Source organism: Brassica napus, chromosome C9, assembly GCF_020379485.1.
Source record: "Brassica napus cultivar Da-Ae chromosome C9, Da-Ae, whole genome shotgun sequence".
Classification (NCBI taxonomy): domain Eukaryota; kingdom Viridiplantae; phylum Streptophyta; class Magnoliopsida; order Brassicales; family Brassicaceae; genus Brassica; species Brassica napus.
In genome coordinates this window covers 17449546-17470084 of record NC_063452.1, presented here as the reverse complement: position 1 = coordinate 17470084, position 20539 = coordinate 17449546, and the positions used below count along the sequence as shown (strand labels likewise).

The 20539-nt window shown below is 38.2% G+C and overlaps 1 protein-coding gene across 1 annotated transcript; it reads right to left on the bottom strand.

The window, feature by feature from the left end:
* Positions 1-738: 738 nt before the first annotated feature.
* On the bottom strand, positions 739-4894 carry LOC106427388 (beta-glucosidase 15-like). The gene is made up of 2 exons (XM_013868114.3): positions 1742-4894; positions 739-1591 (listed from the first exon to the last, which is right to left on the bottom strand). Exons 1-2 carry the CDS (start codon positions 2516-2518, stop codon positions 845-847), a joined length of 1524 nt encoding a protein of 507 aa, XP_013723568.1. The 5' UTR covers positions 2519-4894; the 3' UTR covers positions 739-844.
* Between the last annotated feature and the right edge of the window lie 15645 nt (positions 4895-20539).

Here is a 20539-nt window from a genome sequence, read left to right as displayed (position 1 = left end):
TCCATAAAGTTTGGGAATGAAAAGGCGCAATGTGCAAAGTTCATGTAGTATTTTTTTTAATTTTTGTTCAGTTCAGTATAGAATACGCACTACTACAAAGGTTGAGAAGTAAAAAGCACGACGCGTATAGTTCAGGTTGAAATATACATTTTTCCCAACCGGAATCAAACTGGAAAAAAATTAGAACCAAACAAAAAACACACGTCTAGATCTAAACATATTAGTGAACAGACATACAAATTCATAAATAAGTTAGCAAAAAATAATCCTTTAAAGCGCAAATCAAATTCTAGTTGGTTTTAAAAGCTACAACCAAAAAAAATAAAATCACAGCCAAAAACATAAAAAATGGTTGTAAAAATCTTATTTTCTAAAGACGCATCTTTTTACCTGTAGAAAATTTTAAAGGTACTTTCCATAAAGTTAAATCATAAAATCCTATGGACTAAATTGTAAAGTAAAATTTCTATAGTTATAATAGTCCAACCAATCACCTCTGAGCTCTGTTCTCAACCTTGTCATGACTCCGCTTTTTGACCAACATCTGTGTGTAGGTATACTGTTACCATAGTCGCTTCGGTCAGCTAAATTAGTCGTAGTTATATGTATGTGCATTTTACTCATCATTTATAGTGCTGCCAATCATTTATATAATTTGTTCGATGATGCATAGTCCATGATCAAAAGATGAAATAGTACTTATCACGGTATTAATTCGGTTTTGTCATATCAGTTGGATTAGTTGTATAAAATAACCACTGCTTATTATTTGCAAAGTAGAAAAACATAATAGTAAATCTCTCAGAATAACAGAGATGTTGATAAAATGGAATGCATAATCTCATCACATGCTTTTCTTCCCATTCAACAACTTTCTGAACCATTGAGCTGATTTCTTTGGGTATCTCTTACATCCATCCTTGAAATCCACATAAACCAGCCCGAACCGAACCGTGTATCCCATTGCCCATTCGAAATTGTCTAGCAACGACCAAGCAAAAAATCCCTTTACATTTGCTCCAACAGAGATAGCATCTTTAACCATCTCGAGATGTCGAGCGTAGTAATCAATCCTATCACCGTCTTTAAGGAAAACTTTGCCGGTACTAGCTTCATCTCTACCGTTTTCGGTTATGTACATGACAGGATCCTTGAACTTGTATTTTGCATAGAGGACAAGATCACGAATTCCTTTCGGATATATCAAAAGCCAATCCGAGGCAGCCTTTGGACCGATGGGAACTCCGTTTCTTTCGCCTGTGACGCTTGCACAAGGATCAGAGAACATTGTAACGTTTTCAGTGGAGCAAGGGACATCCTTTGCGTATGATGAAGAGTAATAATTTATGCCAATGAAATCATAAGAGCCCTTAAGCATCTTAGATTGCTTTGCCGTGAATGTAGGCAAGCGACCGCCTTTCACATTGTTGACCATGTCGACCGGGTATTTACCGGTCACAAGTGGCTCCATGAAGTAGTCGAATGTGAAGGCCATGGCGCGTGCCGCGGCTAACTTATCCTTGGCTGATTCTGTATAGGGCAAGTTCCAACCAGCGTTCAAAGCAATACCGACTTGACCTTTTTGTAACGCCTGTACGTTATACAACATTCAAGAGCATGATTTTAATATATAATCAGAACTGGAATAAACATACTAAGATTGGGTGATTCATAGAATTATACACAGTCAATTTTTGTAACTTGTCTAACAAGAAAAACCCGGAAATTTATTAACACTTACCTTGTATTTTTTCCTGTAGACCCTGACGGCTGCTCCGTGAGCAAGGATAAGGTTGTGACCTACGATATAAGGCTCGGTGGATCCATCTCCGGCTGTACAATTAGGGTTAGTAAATTTGGAGCATCTTCCTGGGGCCATTACACCCGCAACATACCCTTGTTGCACTACTGTCAATGGTTCGTTCAGTGTCATCCAATGCTTCACCCTATCTCCATAATGTTTAAAGCAAATATCCGCATAATCGCGGAAGTCATTCACAATCTCTGCGCCACGGAATCCACCATAAGCATCTTCAAGGGCTTGCGGCGTGTCCCAATGGAAAATTGTGGCAAAAGGCTTGATTCCTCTGGACAAAAGCTCATTGATTAGGTTGTTGTAATAGTCAATACCAGCCTGATTGATTCCTCCTTTTAGATTCCCACGTGGCAGGATTCGAGACCACGAGATTGAGAATCTGTATGCATTGAAACCAATTTGATGCAATAAAGCCACGTCTTCCTTGTAAAGATGGTAAGAGTCGTCTGCAACAGATCCATTGCTACCATCTTTTACCTTCTCTGGGTACTTTTCAGAGAAGGTATCCCAGATACTTGGTCCTCTACCATCTTCATGAGCTGCTCCTTCTACCTGGTAAGCAGACGTTGCAGATCCAAAAATAAAATCTTTTGGGAAATCACTTCGTTTCAGTTTAGGTGTTGAAGAGCTGTTCTTGGCAATGGATTCGTTACAGGCCAAGACAATCAGCACCACTAGTAAAGAAAGATATTTACCTCTCATTCTTAATTTTTCTTTTGATCTTAAATGTAATTATATTACAAGACGATTAACTAAGTCGGTATTTATATAGGAAGAAAGCGCGTATTTGGAGAAGGAAAGTGAATCTTTTAGAGCAAATTTAGAAAGATAATCTGATAAGATAGAAAGTAATCACCAGTTTTCTAATTTCTAGTTGTTTCTCAATTAGTAAAATATAATATTCAACTAATCTTATCTAGTTATTTTCAAATCTCCATCTGTTCTGTACTTTTAGTTTTTCAACAAGGTTGATCGATCGTCCAACTGTTCATGTTTATCCTAAATTTAAAGAGAAACTAGATTATGACCATGGTCTAGAATTAATTTGGTTCTATATCCTTATTGAGAAACTAGTTCAGGACACAAGTTTATACTTCCTCTATTTCTGAATAAATGTCCATTTAGCATTCTATAACTTCAATGTAATTTTTTTTTTTTCAACAAAGAAGCAAACTAAGTAGATTTCTGAGCCGATAACCATCTCGGAGGAACGGAGTCAACATATACCATAGCAGAAGGCTGAGTCCTAGCACCTCGTGCTAGCTTATCCGTCATTGTGTTTTGTGCCCTTGGAATATGCTGAATAGTGAAAGTGGGGAAGTATAACTTCAATGTAATTTATAATCACTTTTAGCTAAATATTAATTGCAAAATGCATTGATTTTATAAATAAATTTGTTTATCTCAAATATTATTGGTTAATTAGTTATAATTAATGAAAACACAAATACATCTCAATCATTATTCTTAATATGTATGAGATATGTCTAAGTGACAATTTTTATGAAACAGATGGAATAGTAGATTTATAGTTTATCTTAATCATATTATTGGATAATTAGTTATAATTAATGAAACATAAATACATCTCAATCATATAGTGTTGTTATCTGAAATTTTTTTTTTTAAAAAGTTAAAAATTAAAATAAAAAAGCGCATAATTAAATATTCATCAAGTAAATTCTTAATTTTATATAATTGAAAAGATGATGTGTTTAAAAAAAAGAAGATATTTCCTATATATACTGTAATATACAAAGAAAATTACAAACAATTATAAGACATAAGAATTTTTAGATGAAAATATTAATTATAATATATATTATAGTTTTTATTTAGTAATGAATGTATTAATCAGTACCTATAAAATATTTATGTTCGCATCAGCGGGCCAAACACCTAGCTAATATAAATTTACATATCATATTAAACTATCTATATTATTAAAAGATCCCATAGTTTTTAACTTATTTACAATGGTATGCCACTGAAGTTATTAATTAACCTGCTTTTTAAGATTTTTTTTTCTTTTCCTCTTTAATTAATACATTTCCAAAATTACCAGGAAACGACGGAGTCGGATTCGATAAAGGAGTGACAAGGAGATGCCTTTGATGAAGCAAGTGAGAGACTGGAACTCGATCAGACCTCTCAGTCGTAGACAGGGAGCAAATCGCCACAAACCATTCAAACATCAGATTGAGAAACAACCGGATGAAAGATCGAAACGAAGAGCAGGCAAATACATCAGCAAAGGAGATGAGACGCATGCAACTTGAAGACAAACCTCCACTGTAGTATCAATTTTAGCCAATTTTGCTACAGTTCACAAAATAAAATAAATTAAAATTTATATTAAATATAATAAATATTTTTAATAATATTTAATTTTAAATTATTAAATTAATTTATGACATTGGTAAAAAATATTTCTGAATCTGCCATTGCCGTAGATGTTATATTCTGCTGATAGCAGTTGAAAGATAAAATAGTAGAATGTAGGTATTATCAGTAGTAGACATGAGCTAAAGTGTAGACGATCAGATCTGCCATCTTTTAGAACATAGTACAAATAATAGATTGAATATTCTACGAAAGTAGATGGAAAAATATGCATCATATTACGTTTTTCTAGTTCCAGTAGATTAATGTGTTTTCTGCAAATCGTTCTTTCTAATTTATCGTATCTGGAATATCATATCTTCTACAACCTTTGGACAATTTTTGAAATGGCTCTTTACACAATAATTTAATAACAAATATATTTTTCCTAAATGCACATGTATATTACGATTATATTTTTTTTATCTTTCTTTACTTTTTTGACTTCTCATTAAATTGATATGAATTTTTACAAAATGTAAGGATAGTCATTGTCTAAAGTGCCTAAAGTTGATTTTATTTTAAGGGGATAATATATTAATATCTAAAATAAGTTGTCATTTTTTTAGCAAAACTCCCTAAAAATTATCTTAAGTCTGATTACAGTGAAATTCTGATCAATTTGGGTTCGACACTTATGCCCCAACCCCCCAACCAGTGGCTTTTCATCGTAAATCTTAAATGACATACATCCATATATTGCATAATGTTAAATCCCCTATATATTATTTGATAAGCATTACAACTTTTTTTTTTACCACATGTCATCACTAGAATGATTCTTAGAATCATTAGAGAAATATGTTGGTCCATCTAATTATATAAAAAATTTTTTATTAAAATAACAATAAATTCATCATTAATTTACATTATTATTTTTTTAAATAAAATTTACGGATTTGCCTAATGTGGCTGAAGTACACATGACAATTAATGATTTTGAATAATAAAGATTTGATAAAAAAAATAGTGTATCTTCTATCATATTTGTTTAATTTTAAAATATTAAATAAATTAAACAACCACAATAACCATATAATAAAAATTTAGATTTTTATGTATATGTTATATTTTGAACTTTTACAAACAGCTATAAATTACTAAAACTGTTAAAAGTCTCACATTCAAATTTTATGATCCAAGGTTTAAAATTTAGTTATGACGAAATACAAATGATTACAAAAATTATATAAGTAAAAAGTCTAATTTAATTAATTATTTAGATTAATATATATATCGTTTAAAATTAAACTATAAACGATTTAAAATACAATATTTTAGTTTCAAAATTTACTTTGAACAATTTTTTTGATAAAAGTTTTGAACGATCATTGACAACTTATTTTTTTTTTAAATTATGAATTACTAAAACTATTAGTCTCACAATGAAAATTTTGTTATCAGTAATTTAATATTTTTTCTATAAAAGATACAAATGATCAAAAAAACTATATGAGTAGAAATCATCATTTAATAGACATTAATATTAAAAATATACTAAAATATATTATCTATGTTAGTATCATTTAAATTTAATTACTAATCCAATCAAATATAAAAAATATATTTTTTGGATTAATAAAATTGATTTATATGTTCGCACCAATTTAATTATATATTTAATAGTTACTGACTTTTAATTATTTAATATATATTTATTATTTCATAATATGTAAAAATATTTAATACACAAAATAAATTATATATTGTTGGGGTCAAAATCGGTCACGACAGAATCGATGTCCGAAAGTCTTCAGAAAAACCGAATCTCGGTCAAAACTTCAAAAGCCGAGAAAACGAATAGCTGAACCGAATCGCCCGGCGAGCTCGACCATGACACGAGCCAGCTCGCCCGGCAAGCACGACCGTGTTGCCGGTCGACTCGCCGGCGAGCTCGGCCGCAAACACGAGCCAGCTCGCCCGGAGAGCACGACCATGTTGCCGGTCGACTCCCCGGCAAGCTCGGCCGCGACACGAGCCAGCTCGCCCGGCGAGCACGACCGTGTTGCCGGTCGACTCGCCGGCGAGCTCGGCCGTGACACGAGCCAGCTCGCCCGGCAAGCACGACCGTGTTGCCGGTCGGCTCGACGGCGAGCTCGACCGTGGCACGGATCAGCTCGCCCGGCGAGCGCATCCAATTCTCCGTGGACCATTCCGAACCCGGTCCCATCCCATAACCATGCATCTTCGTCCGAAGTTTCTCTAACTCAGTCTTCGGGTCCGTGGATACGACACCAATGTTTCATCTAAAAAACATCGTCGAAAGTATTCGGAAAGTTGGGAAGGTTATGTCTCTCGAACGGTTTCCTATTCTTCGTAGTAGAGCAGGTTACGGTTAACTTAACACCAACTGCCTCGGCTATGCGAAGAAACAGGGTTCCGTTGGAAGAATCATGCCTATAACAACGGCTACTTCGCGAGTAAAATCGTAAAAACGCTTAAGTCTCGATACGGCCCAAAGAGGGTCCGAATTGCGGACAACGGCCCATCTATGGTCCCAAAAGACTTGAGCCCAAAGACTGGTATGACGGTTTATCTCATCCGCGGGAAGAGTTAAATGTCAAATTTCCGAAGATAATCACAAAGAAGAAGGAAATATGGAAAAGCCCGCTTCGCGACAAATCCGGCCTAAGAAGAGGTAAACCGACCTAAAGAGGAGTATATAAGGAGGACCAAGGACGAAGAGGGAGTAGAGATCAGAGCACATCAGAGCAACTTAGCACTTAGAGAAATTTAGGCATCTTTTTCCGTTTTTACTAATCGAGCTGCGACTCAACTAGTTTAGATTTAGGTCGCTAGACTAGCGAACGTACCGACAGCTCTTGTAGCCTAGGTCTTTACTTGTTGTTCACGCTAAAACGCGAATTCGAAAATAAGATCCTCTTATTCTCTTTTTCTGCTTATTTTCATTTTATTCTTTCATATTGATCGTATCGTGTGTGGCCTAGCAGATAACCGAGACTTTCAGGGAAGGCTAGGTTAACTTGGCTTTCCTTTGATTAACAAAACTTGACGGTGTGAATTTCGGTTCCCACAGTTTGGCGCTAGAAGGAGGGGGTACAGATCTATCTCTCTCGCAACCACACACGCTCAGTCCGATATGACGACCAACGCTGACAAAGACCTGCAAACGCACGACGGGACTCCCGTCGATGCCAACGCCGATAAAACTCCAGCTGGAAACGTATCAACGGTCAATGCTGACACCGCGATACTAGACCAGATGAAGGAAATGTTCGCCTCCGCTCAGAAAAAGTCGGACGAACAAGGAAAACTTGTGGCCTCTCTCGCAAAACAGGTGGAAACCTTAACGGCGAAGGCCATGAGCAAAGCCCCGCGCGGGACCACAAGAGCCCGCAGCGGTAGAAGACTGATTTCGAGACTTCGGGCAATCGAGCTGCACACCCAGACAAGGCTTCCTCAGGCCAAAACCCTGATGAAACGCTCCAGCCAGGTGCACAGCCAACTGCGGAGAACCTTCCACCTCCTACTGAGAGCAACAAAGGAGAAGAAATCGAGCGCATCGACCTGGATATAAGCGACCAGTCCGATCACTCGGACGACGGTGCTGACATCCACCCAAGAAGAACGCAAAGCCAGTCCGCTCGGCAGGACGCGTCCTTCGACAGACCCATGACCGAGGAAGAAGAAAACCTCTATTGGATAGAACAGGAGGAGCTGGCCGAAAAGCAAGCCAGGATCCACCAGCAGCCAACACAGACAAGCTCGCAAAGCTGCCAGAAATCCTGATGAGATCCACGATCTCCGCGAGTACATCGCGAAAACCGCAGCGGTGGTGAAAGCGGTGAAATCACAAATCCACCACGCGACAAGCGCTGCGCCCGAGATCGACAGACTTCTCAAGGAAGCACGCAAAACCCCGTTGACTTCCCGGATTACTGAGACCAATGTCTCGGACCCAGGGAAGATCAAAATTCCCATCTACGATGGCACCACCGACCGAAAGCGCACCTGCAGTCTTTCCAGATCGCGATGGAGAGGTGCAAACTCAAGGAACGCGAACGAGACGCTGGCTATTGCCTCCTCTTCGTCGAAAACCTCAAAGGAGCCGCGCTCGAATGGTTTTCTTGCCTAAAACGAAATTCCATCGGAAGTTTCCGCCAACTTGCTTCAGAGTTTCTCAAGCAGTATTCCATGTTCATGGACAGAGAAACCTCGGACGTCGATCTCTGGAGCCTGTCTCAAAAAGAAGACGAGCCACTTCGCGAGTTCATGAACAGATTCAAGGTAGTAATGGCAAGAGTCACCGGGATCAGCGAGAAAGTGGCGATCGATGCTCTAAAGAAAACTCTCTGGTACCGGTCGAAATTCCGGCAATGGATATCCCTCGAAAAACCGAGAACGATTCATGATGCTCTTCATAAGGCAACGGACTTCATCGTAATGGAAGAGGAGATGAAAATCCTCTCCCAGAAGTACAACCCGCAGAAGACGCCCACAAAAAAGAAAAGCTCTTGAAACGACAAGTACGTCCACCACGAGGGAGAAGACGTCCAGGACGAGCAAAACTACACTATCAATTCCGAACAAGGAAAGACCTCCGGAAAAACCTGGACCAGGAACCAGTACAAGGATAACTCCTACTGCGAGTTCCACTAGACCAAAAGTCATTCCACTACGAACTGCAAAGTTCTCGGAACAAGGCTAGCCGCAAAACTCCTCGCTGGTGACCTCTCGAAGGTCACTAGCATAAAAGACCTCATCCTGGATTCCGACCGCCCTCCCAGGACTGATAAAGAGTCTCCCGAGAGGGACGCACGCGCAAACCAGTCTGGCGAGAAACGCGGAAGAAGGCAGGATGACCATGGAGACAATAGTACCCGCCGGAGGATAAACATGATCATCAGAGAATCATAATTCTACCGCGACTCTGTTTCATCCATCAAGGCCTACGGAAGAAAGGCGGAAACAAGTTCTAACTGGACGACTCGGTCCCCGACCGACAACGCTCCAAACGATACGATTGTTTCGAGGAGGAGGAAACCGTCGGACTCGATAAACCTCACTGCGACCCGCTGGTCATCGACTTGGTGATTCGAGACCTCGAAGTGGGAAGAATCCTCATCAACTCAGGCAGCACGGTCAACGTCATTTTCCGCGACACTCTCCGGAGAATGAACATCGAACTCGGGGAAGTCATCCCGGAACCAAAACCCCTGACCGGTTTTTCGGGCACAACATCAATGACCCTAGGATCGATCAAACTTCCGGTCATGGCAAGGGAAGTCACGAAAATCGTTGACTTCGCCGTAGTCGATAACCCGACCATCTATAATGTTATCATGGGAACCCCATGGATCAACGCAATGAAGGCGGTACCGTCGACTTACCACCTTAGCATCAAGTTCCCAACACCAAACGGAACAGCAACAATCGGAGATTAACCTGAGAAACATCCAAGACAAGGGTCTCCAAACACACATACCTTTCAAGTAGTCCTTGGATGGGAACTAACTTAAACAACAAACTGCGTATCAATGGTCAAGCAAGACCAAATACATCTTCTCTAAAAACGAAGATCATAACTTTCTCACTACAAAGGATATACCTTTCGGAAAAAGCGAGACGTCGTAAATATTTTCGAGAGATATTATCCAAACACACGGTCCGTCCGCGACTCTAAAATTAAAAAAAAAAAAAAACAAATTGCCCGTCGATTGGCCCCGACGGACAAACCCAAAACGTGCTCAAAAAAAGAACTCGTAGTCTAACCTTTCGTAAAAGTAAAGGTTCTCTTACATCCGACGAGGATACCATAGCGCGCTATACAAGAAATCTGAAATTTTGGTCAGCACTCCAGACGGTCTCTGGAGAGTGCTCGGTTCATTCCATACAAGTCATATAAGCCGGCGCCAAGTCGCAGACTTTAAATCGGAAAGAACCAGGTGGAAATCGCCCACAGGCAAAACGAGAGCCGATCAGTCGTCGCACAGCCTTAGAGCCGAAAGTAAACCTAGGTCTTGCCCTAAACCCAGTCCTACTGGTCCACTAAAATCTCAAGACATGATACGAGATCTTAAAAACATGTCCCATCGTGTATATCTAATACGCTCACGAAACTTCGCGAAACTCCTAAACGTTTCCGAATACCCTCATTCAGTAAGAGCAAACGAACAAGACGATAAACTAAGAGTTAAGATATGAAGTGACTACTCGTATCTTTCCCTCACACTTGGCAGAAGTATAAACTAAAACGCATTGAATGTTATTCATTCATCATATATATAGAAGCCGCAAAAAATAGCTAGGACCCAAAGCCACCAAACGGCCGGTCTCAAACACATAGTTCACATAGCCTCGCAAGGCCATAACACACATAAATCAAATACGGCCACACTCGGCCTAGATACATCAAACCTCGAAATAAAACTAAGGGAAATAATCCCAACAATCCTTAAAGCTCAAAGTCGAAGAACCCGGACATGGAGACCCCGTACGAGCTCGCAGGCTGGTCCACCTCTCCGTCCGCGACTCCGGCACCTTCATCACCAACACCGGTTCCCGCTTCCGTTTTGTCCTCCGAGACCTTGATGGAATCCCAAAGCTGTCGGACCCTTCCTTCGATCGGAGGAACCAAGGATTCGGCATGGGCACACCCGTTCATAAGACCCGACATCTCAGCGACCTCGGCAGGAAAAGAGAAGTCCTCGTTCTGCGACTTGTAGAGGGTAGCAACCGAGCCACGGCACTCGCGAAAATTGCCCACAAATTCTTGAGCATCCTTAAAGCTCTCGAATTCGGTGGCAAACAAAGCAGCCCTCCGCTTCATTTCGGCGACAATCGCTCTCTTTCCTCTCCTCTCCGCACGGACAAGGGCCAAAGAATGGAGCCCAGCCTGTCTCTGGCTCTGTTCTTCGACCTCCTTCCGAAACCGAAAGAGTTCTCTTTCAGCCTCCTCGGCTTTGAAGTGAGAGATACGCGACTCCTGGAAACTTCCGTCGAGCGCCGCATTGAACACCCTCATCCCCTACACGAACTTAAGATCGGAAAAGGAAGCAAACAAAAATATAATTTAGATCAAAGTTCAAAGGATAAACCTCGTTGATTAAGCTGGAGCCTTCGGCGACTACTTTCCTCCTCGACTCTTTGTCCAGCGACTCATGAGTAGTAAAACCGGGAGGGAGGTCAGCAAAAAAGTCGCTGGGAGGGGTAACCTCGCTGGTTCCACTCATTTCCCCTGGGGAGAAACTAGGGTTCCATTCTGGCAGCGGAGGGTTTCCCAAGACGTTCTCAGAGGCAACTCCCTTGCCTTTTCGAGACCTGGTTCTCTGCCTCTGAGCAGGCAAGACATCAATGACCAGTTCTACGTCATACGGAAAGTCAAGAGGCTGAGAGACGGCTCGAGATCGATGGAGCTCCACCGCGCTTCGAATCCGTTCAACGGTGAAGGAATTCCAGAAGAACGGCCTGCCGCGGAGAAGATCTCGCTTGGCAAAAAGATCGGCAGGAGTCGGCGGAAGGATCCTGTTCACTGCAAGATAATAAAAAAATCATCTTCGCATGTTTTCAAGGTATCAAAACGAAAAACATAGCTATTCGTATTTCCACGGGTGAAGTTCCACTCCCGACGGAATAGGTGGAGGTAGCTCTCCTCGATAGACTCCCCATCTATCCGGACAAAGAAAAAGCGCTCGAAGCATGTCTTAGGATGTGAAGTGTGCCCCTGAATTATAGCCATGCCCTTCTTTGGCGCCATGCGGTATGAGCCATCGATCCCCGTTCCTCTCGTAGACCAAAATCCCTCGAAGTCGCCAGGGTTAAGATCCATTCATAGCTCGTAACTCGAGATCAACACGTCGAGCCAATGCTGCAAGGCCGAAACGCTTAGCTGGCTGATCGAAAGCCCAAAGTGGTGAAGCGCATGGCCGATGGTACCAGGGATCGGAAACCACATGCGGCAATATACCAGGAAGGCCTCGTAGCAAGTAAAGAAACCTTCTGGAGGGTTCTTCGCACTCTCGTTGCCACTCGGGATCCGAAATACGACTCTACTTGGAATCTGGTAAAAGTCCCTGAGAGTCGTGAGGTAGTCGGGAGAGACCATGCTCGGCGTGAGGGGTGCGTTTGGCGACCTTGGGCCTCTTAGGAATCAGAATGTCTTGCGAAGGCGGAGGTGAGCCGAAAAGAGCTTTGTAGTACGCATCCTTTGCTTCTTCCTCAACTTCAAACTCTTCTTTCGGGGCGATCACCTCATTGGCAGAAGAGTCACCCGAAGATGAGTGTGAGGAAGAATTCCTCTTTGAAGATCCTTTTCTTGAAGACATTTTCTTTGAGCAAAGAGAGATCTTGGAGAAAAAATTTCTATCTTGGAGGAATATTATCTTAAGGGAAGAAGTGAGTAGAGAATTTGAAAAACTTACTTCCCTTATTTATACTTTTTGTTTTTTACTATTCACCTTCAATCTTTCGATAAACGATTACGTCTAATTCCACCTAGAACAGACCATACCGCAAGCTAGGACCTAACACCCAGGTCCACAGATCCTAGCTAGCTGGGGGGCAAAATTGGTCACGACGGAATCGATGTCCGAAAGTCCTCAGAAAAACCGAATCCCGGTCAAAACTTCAAAAGCCGAGAAAACGAATAGCCGAAACGGATCGACCGGCGAGCTTGACCATGACACGAGCCAGCTCGCCCGGCGAGCACGACCGTGTTGCCGGTCGACTCGCTGGCGAGCTCGGCCGCGACACAAGCCAGCTCGCCCGGCGAGCACGACCGTGTTGCCGATCGACTCGCCGGCGAGCTCCGTGACACGAGCCAGCTCGCCCGGCGAGCACGACCGTGTTGCCGGTCGGCTCGCCGGCGAGCTCGACCGTGGCACGGATCAGCTCGCCCGGCGAGCGTGGCCAATTCTCCGTGGACCATTCCGAACCCGGTCCCATCCCACAACCATGCATCTTCGTCCGAAGTTTCCGTAACTCATCTTCGGGTCCGTGGATACGACACCAATGTTCCGTCAAAAAAACATCGTCGAAAGTATTCCGGAAAGTTGGGAAGGTTATGTCTCTCGAACGGTTTCCTATTCTTCGTAGTAGAGCAGGTTACGGTTAACTTAACACCAACTGCCTCGGCTATGTGAAGAAACAGAGTTCCGTTGGAAGAACCATGCATATACCAACGGCTACTTCGCGAGTAAAATCGTAAAAACGCTTAAGTCTCGATACGGCCCAAAGAGGGTCCGAATTGCGGACAACGGCCCATCTATGGTCCCAAAAGACTTGAGCCCAAAGACTGGTATGACGGTTTATCTCATCCGCGGGAAGAGATAAATGTCAAATTTCCGATGATAATCACAAAGAAGAAGGAAATATGGAAAAGCCCGCTTCGCGACAAATCCGGCCCAAGAAGAGGTAAACCGACCTAAGGAGGAGTATATAAGGAGGACCTAGGACGAAGAGGGAGTAGAGATCAAAGCACATCAGAGCAACTTAGCACTTAGAGCAATTTAGGCATCTTTTTCCGTTTTTCTAATCGAGCTGCGACTCAACTAGTTTAGATTTAGGTCGCTAGACTAGCGAACGTACTGACAGCTCTTGTAGCCTAGGTCTTTACTTGTTGTTCACGCTCAAACGCGAATTCGGAAATAAGATCCTCTTATTCTCTTTTTCTGCTTATTTTCATTTTATTCTTTCATATTAATCGTGTCGTGTGTGGCCCAGCAGATAACCGGGACCTTCAGGGAAGGCTAGGTTAACTTGGCTTTCCTCCGATTAACAAAACTCGACGGTGTGAATTTCGGTTTCCACATATATAATGTTGATCCCGCGCAAGGGCGCGGGTCTTAACCTAGTGATGTCATTATTTCAACGGAAAACTAAACTTTCATCTATGCTAAATCATCGCTTCAGAAATAGAGCCTCAGTTCCTATATGCAGCAATTGGTTTGTGAACATATTAAATCATAACATATGTTTTTGTTTCTCGAAGATGATGCGAAGAACTTTGCATGATTGCATCAACCACCTTATAAGTCAACAACAGCCAAAGTGCTCTTAGTCTCAAGCATCGACAGTGTTTCACAGAGTCAACTATGCAACCTTCAAACCAGAGCTTATATCGTTTACGGAGGAACTCAGGCTTCTTGCTTAGGTCGTACTCCTACTCATCGAGTTTTCACTGGCGCGTTGAGACCCTTGTTTGTTAGATCTAGGAGCTCACTGTCTGCAGAAGTGTTAACGGCGAGTGGTCAGCCAGAACGCATGACTCCGATGCCGCCTCTATCTTGAGTCAGGCTCATGTTTTCGTCGCCTCCTCTCCGCATCTTAATGCAGTGTAACCAAATCTCAGTATTTCCCGACTCTGTCTACTACTATCCTTCATAAGCAAGCTGTACCATCGACGACTCTGTGTGTAGTCCTACTCAGGCAGTTTCTCCGCACCTCACTGCAACGTCGAGAGATCAATGCATCCTCCGAGACAGTTTTCAGCTGCGCTTAAAACCCATTGATTGGATCTTTCAACGTCGATTTCGACTTCAGCGCGTTCCATTGAATTCATGCTCTAAGATTACAAATGAAGTTTCTCTAAGGATCTTTTCTTTCCTTAGCCATATCTATCATTTGTCATGTTTTAGCTATTCTCGCTTTTCAGTTTACCGTCGAATTTTTTTAATCGCTTTTGTCCATTGAGCCTTTAATTTATAATATAATCAGTTGTCTAAAATATAAAAAAAAAAGAAAAACGGCCTTATATAAAATAACATGGGAGAATTAGTTAATTACCCATATTGAAAGCCCATATTTGAAGTTTGCCCATGATGGGACACATCCAGCCCAACCCACACAACTGGAGAGACGAACTTACGAAGGTGCCCTTCCGTAGCTGCACTCCTGCAACTCATTCTGACAGTCTCTCTCCTTTGCAGTTCTCCAAGCCATTCTCTCTCCCTTCTCTTTCTTCTTTCTTACTCTCATTTTTTTTTTTTCTTTTCTCTTTCTCTTCGTTTCTTTTTTCTTTCTCTTTCTTTGAATGTCTTTGCTGATCCATCATTTTTAAATCAAGATACATAAAATTTTGGATGCCAATTTTTTGAAATTTCAACGAAATCCAAAGATGATCTGATACCAAATCTTGATAAAACTAGTGAAATTTATGATAGTGATTCCATTGATGATAAAGGTTAGTAATTTTCATATATCTTTTATTTACAGTTAGAACGCATGTGTTACCATTTTTTGGGTATGATGTATTATCATATATTTATAGAAATATGTACATGTAAAAAATGTTAACACTATAGTATATGTTAAGATACTTATTAATTTAATTACCAAGTTAAGTGGTATATGTAGGCGTTAAACAAATCAATAACATGATACCAATTTTTATAATTCAGTATTAGTTATTAATCCAATGTATAATTTATCATTGACAAATAAGTTAGTTACTAAAATATAAGTTAACGAGTAAAACAACACATAGCATGTAATAATAGTTATGGTACGTTGTTAATAATTAATGTATCATTTAAAATTTATAGTAGCTGTTAACATAGGTATTAGCTGAAACTTATCTTGTAACACATATAATAAACATACATATTTACATAGATATAATATTTTTTTTCTACACGGTAATAAATATATTAGTTGTTAAGCCTCATATTATTTTTCATTAGAACATAAATCATATTTTGATGTAGTGATTTGTTATAGGCAATTTATGAATGTAACATATTAAACTTTACTATTATACCTTTAACAGTTTTAATAGCAACAATCTAACTATATCATATTAGTTGGTATCAAACTCAAGTCATTGAATTGATTCACTTGTCTAACGTTGCGTTTTTTGTTTAAAATAACTATAAGATGAGATGAGATGAAAGAAAAGTAGGAGAGAAAATAAAAATAGGGCTGCCGCTGCTAACAAAAAAGATGGGAAAAGAGGATTATGGTATACTCATTGATAAGATAAGAACTCGTATTACACATTGGGCGAACCGGTTCTTATCGATGGCTGGTAGATTACAGTTGATCCGCTCTGTTCTTTTGAGCATCGTAAACTTCTGGATGGCTGGTTTTGTATTGCCTGGCGCGTGTATAAAGGAGATAAATAGCATATGTGCAGCTTTTCTCTGGTCGGGGCCTGTTCTAAACTCGAGGAAGGCTAAGGTATCTTGGGAAATAGTTTGTAGGAGGAAGTGTGATGGGGGCCTAGGTCTTCGGCCACTGAAAGAAACTAACCAAGTCAGCTGTTTAAAACTTATCTGGCGGACAGTATCTTCACAGGCATCCATGTGGGCTCAGTGGACTAAAATGAATCTTTTCAAGAATGGCTCGTTCTGGTCGATCAAAAAAAAATACTACAAAAGGTTCCTGGATGTGGCGCAAGCTGGTGAAGCTACGAGACAAGGCTAAAGATTTTCACAAGATGCAAGTAGGTGATGGAAATAACACTTCTTTTTGGTTTGACTGTTGGTCGAGTATGGGAAGGTTGTATGACTTGTTTGGGGCGCACAGTATTATTGATATGGGAGTTTCAATGACTACAACTGTTGCTGCGGCTCTGAGCAATCGGAGGAGGAGAAGGCATAGGGTTGATGTATTTAATGAAGTTGAAAAAATCTGTGAGGATCAAAGGCTGAAACTCACTGGAGCAACTGATGTAGCACTGTGGAAACAGAGCAAAGGAAAGTATCAAGCAGTGTTCAAGACAAAACAAACATGGGAACTTATTCGCAAAAGAAGACCCTCCCGTTCAATGGTGGAAGAGCATCTGGTATAGACATCACATCCCGAAATACGCTTTCCTTCATTGGTTAGCAATTCAAAATAGATTGTCAACGGGTGATCGCATGTTGACATGGAATGTTGGAGCTAATCCATCATGTGTTCTCTGTCAGAATGTGATGGAATCAAGGGACCATCTCTTTTTTGAGTGTAGTTATTCGGCAGAAGTCTGGTCGAAACTGGTGCAAGGTTTGTTGCTGAACTCGTACACCACTTTGTGGTCGGAGCTGATGGTACTGATTCTGGACACCAATGGAGGTTTGCTGGAAAGGTTCCTCATTCGATATACACTGCAAGTCACTGTCTTTTTCCTATGGCGGGAGCGAAATGAGAAAAGGCATGGCAGTACACCAATATTGGCAGGCTCTTTGGTGAAGCAAATTGATAGGCAAGTCAGAAACAGATGTCTCTCATTGCGACAAATAGGAGACTTGAAGTATACAGGAGTTTTAACATTGTGGTTTGCCACAAGATAGGAGATTGGGGTTGTAACAGAGTTCTGGTTTTCAAAAAACAGATACACTTGTTATAATCAAAGTAGTTTTCTTTGAATAAATTTAACATATATTCAAAAAAAAAAAATAGGAGAGAAAGTGAAAAATAGTTAGGAAAAAAGATGAGAAAGAACTAAGAAAAAAAAATAAAAATAGAAAGGACTAAAAATGAGATGAGAGATAGCTAGAGCATAACTTGTGTGTTTCGGGGAATGAATCACAAAACAGACATGCACAAATAGGTTTCAGAGGGACTGACACTACTGACCTATGGATGTACATGCAGGAAGGGCAAAATCGTCATACAAATATTAATGTCCACTCATGTGTATAGAGCTAATTAGGGACCCGATTATGGGCATAAAAGCCAATTAACTCAAATAACATCATCGGAGTGTGATCTCAAGTATGCAGGGCCGGTCCTGGGCAAAGCCTAACGAAACATTGGTCTTAGGCCCCCAAAAATTTTGGAAAAAATTACATAAAAAAAAGCCCCCAAAATTTTATTTTTAAACCCCCAAATTTACCAAAAATTTTTTTTAGCTAGAATCTTTAAAAAACCGCCTGCAGCCCCCTAAATCTGAGGGCCTGCCCTGCAAGTATGTTACAAAAATTTACGTATTACGGCCTAAAAGCCTAATAATGTAATATCAAACATAACTGGCAGCTTTTCGGGCCAGTAGATTTAACAGTTTTTTTTTTAGTGAAATTTGATAGGATTTAAGAGATTTTAATATCTTTTTGTCTGAAAGTATCAACCAACCCATATAGTCAAAAGTCAAAACCTCAGCCCCGGAAGGCATACACAAACGTGTGTGATTGTAAAGCTTAACTAGAGCGGATGTTAATTTTTTTTATAATGAATATTTATTAGTATAAGTGATAATATATATTTTAAAATTTATCCGTTTAAAAAATTGTTTAGTATGAAATTTCTAAATATAATAATTTTATAGTTTATACTGAATAGTTTTATTTTATCATGTAAATCCTTAATTATATCATCCATTTATTTAGAATATGACCTCTAAATTCGCGCAAATGTATTTTTATTTTTAATGGATCAAATTTTTATGATAATATATAATAAAATTGTTGTATATATTATTTTTATGGATCAAAATTTTATGATTATGTATAATAAAATTGTTGTATACTATTTATTATGTATAGGTGGAATTGGTAAAATAATTACCATATAATGCATGTATTAAATTACGAAATGTATATATGGAATTAATTATTTTCAAACACACATATATATAATAAAATAGAAAAATACAAGGAATACTAAAAGCTAGGTTTATTAATTATTATTGCCATAAATTTTAGTTAGAATTTAATTTTAGAAATGTGTTAATCCCCTATATATTAATTGAGAAACATTTGAAAAGATGTAACCTCAATTTTGTATTAATTAAAATAGGCCCCAATGCATAGGTGGCACTCAATTAGGTAGTCAATTACATTTAATTGAAAAATAAGTAGGTCCACATTCGATTTTTATATGTTGTTAGATACATAAGTTGGTCAAACTATATGATATAATGATATGATATGCTATTTTCTTTCCTTAAATAAAACCTACGGAATTACCATAAATGACTAATATATATATGACAATTAATGATTTTAATAATAAAGATTTGATAACAATTTATATCTCCTCCATCATTTTTTGTTTAATTTTATATTATTAAAATAAATTAAACAATCAAATTAGCTATAAAAGTAAAATTTAGATTTTCTCGTATATGTTATATTTTGAATTTTTAAAAACGACAATAAATGACTAAAACTATTAAAATTATTATGTTAAAAATTAATGATCAATGGTTTAACATTTTTATTATAAGAAGATACACATGATTTTAAAACCATATGAGTAAAAAATATGATTTAATAATAAAATAAAAAAAAAATATATATATATAGATTAAACACTATATACCATAAGATTACATAAATATTTTAATATTAAAACTTTCAATGAATTTTGAAGAACATTTATAAATTATAAACTTATTAAAGATTTCAGATTGAAAATTTTGTTATCGATGATTTAAATATTTTGTTATAAAATGATATGAATGATCATAGAACCGTATGATTATAAATTCTTATTTAATAAATAACTATATAAAATATATTATTCTTAGAAAAATAGGTTGGTCCATCTTAACTTATATTACACTTTTTATTAAACTAACTATCAAATTGATAAATAATGTACCAAAAAATGTTTTGCACTTTCCTTAAATAAAAGCTACGAAATTACCTAATATGATTAACATATATGTGAAAATTAATTATTATGAATAATAAATATTTGATAACAATTTTTGTATCTTAGTTCTTTTTTAAAATTTTATATTATTAAAAAATATTAAAAATCACATTAAATATATAATAAAAAAAATTTATATTTTTTTATATGTTATATTTTGAATTTTTCAAAACGTCTATAAATTATTAGAAATTTGAAGATCCCCACTCTTAAAATTTTGTGATCAATAGATTATTTTTTTTGTCATAATAAGTTACAAATGATCATAAAATTATATTAATATGAACTTGTATTTAATATTATAAGAAGATACACATGATTTAAAACCATATGAGTAAAAATATCATTTAATAATAAAACATATATATATATATATATATTAAACTATATACTATAAGATTACATAAATATTTTAATATTAAAACTTTCAATGAATTTTCAAAAACATTTATAAATTATAAACTTATTAAAGATTTCACATTGAAAAGTTTGTTATCGTTGATTTAAATATTCAGTTATAAAACGATATGAATGATCATAGAACTGTATGATTATAAATTCTCATTTAATAAATGACTATATAAAATATACTATTCTTAAAAAAATAGGTTGGTCCATCTTAACTTACATTATATTTTTTATTAAACTAACTATCGAATATTCGAATTGATAAATAATCTACCAAATTTTGTTTTTGCACTTTCCTTAATTAGAAGCTACGAAATTACCTAATATGATTAACGTATATATGAAAATTAATTATTATGAATAATAAATATTTGATAACAATTTTGGTATCTTAGTTCT

Bases quoted from the DNA above. Each gene is read 5' to 3' on its own strand.
- LOC106427388 (XM_013868114.3), bottom strand. From the start codon at position 2,518: ATGAGAGGTAAATATCTTTCTTTACTAGTGGTGCTGATTGTCTTGGCC. The intron at 1,592-1,741 runs GTAAGTGTTAAT...TATAACGTACAG, and splicing joins TCTACAGGAAAAAATACAAG to GCGTTACAAAAAGGTCAAGT.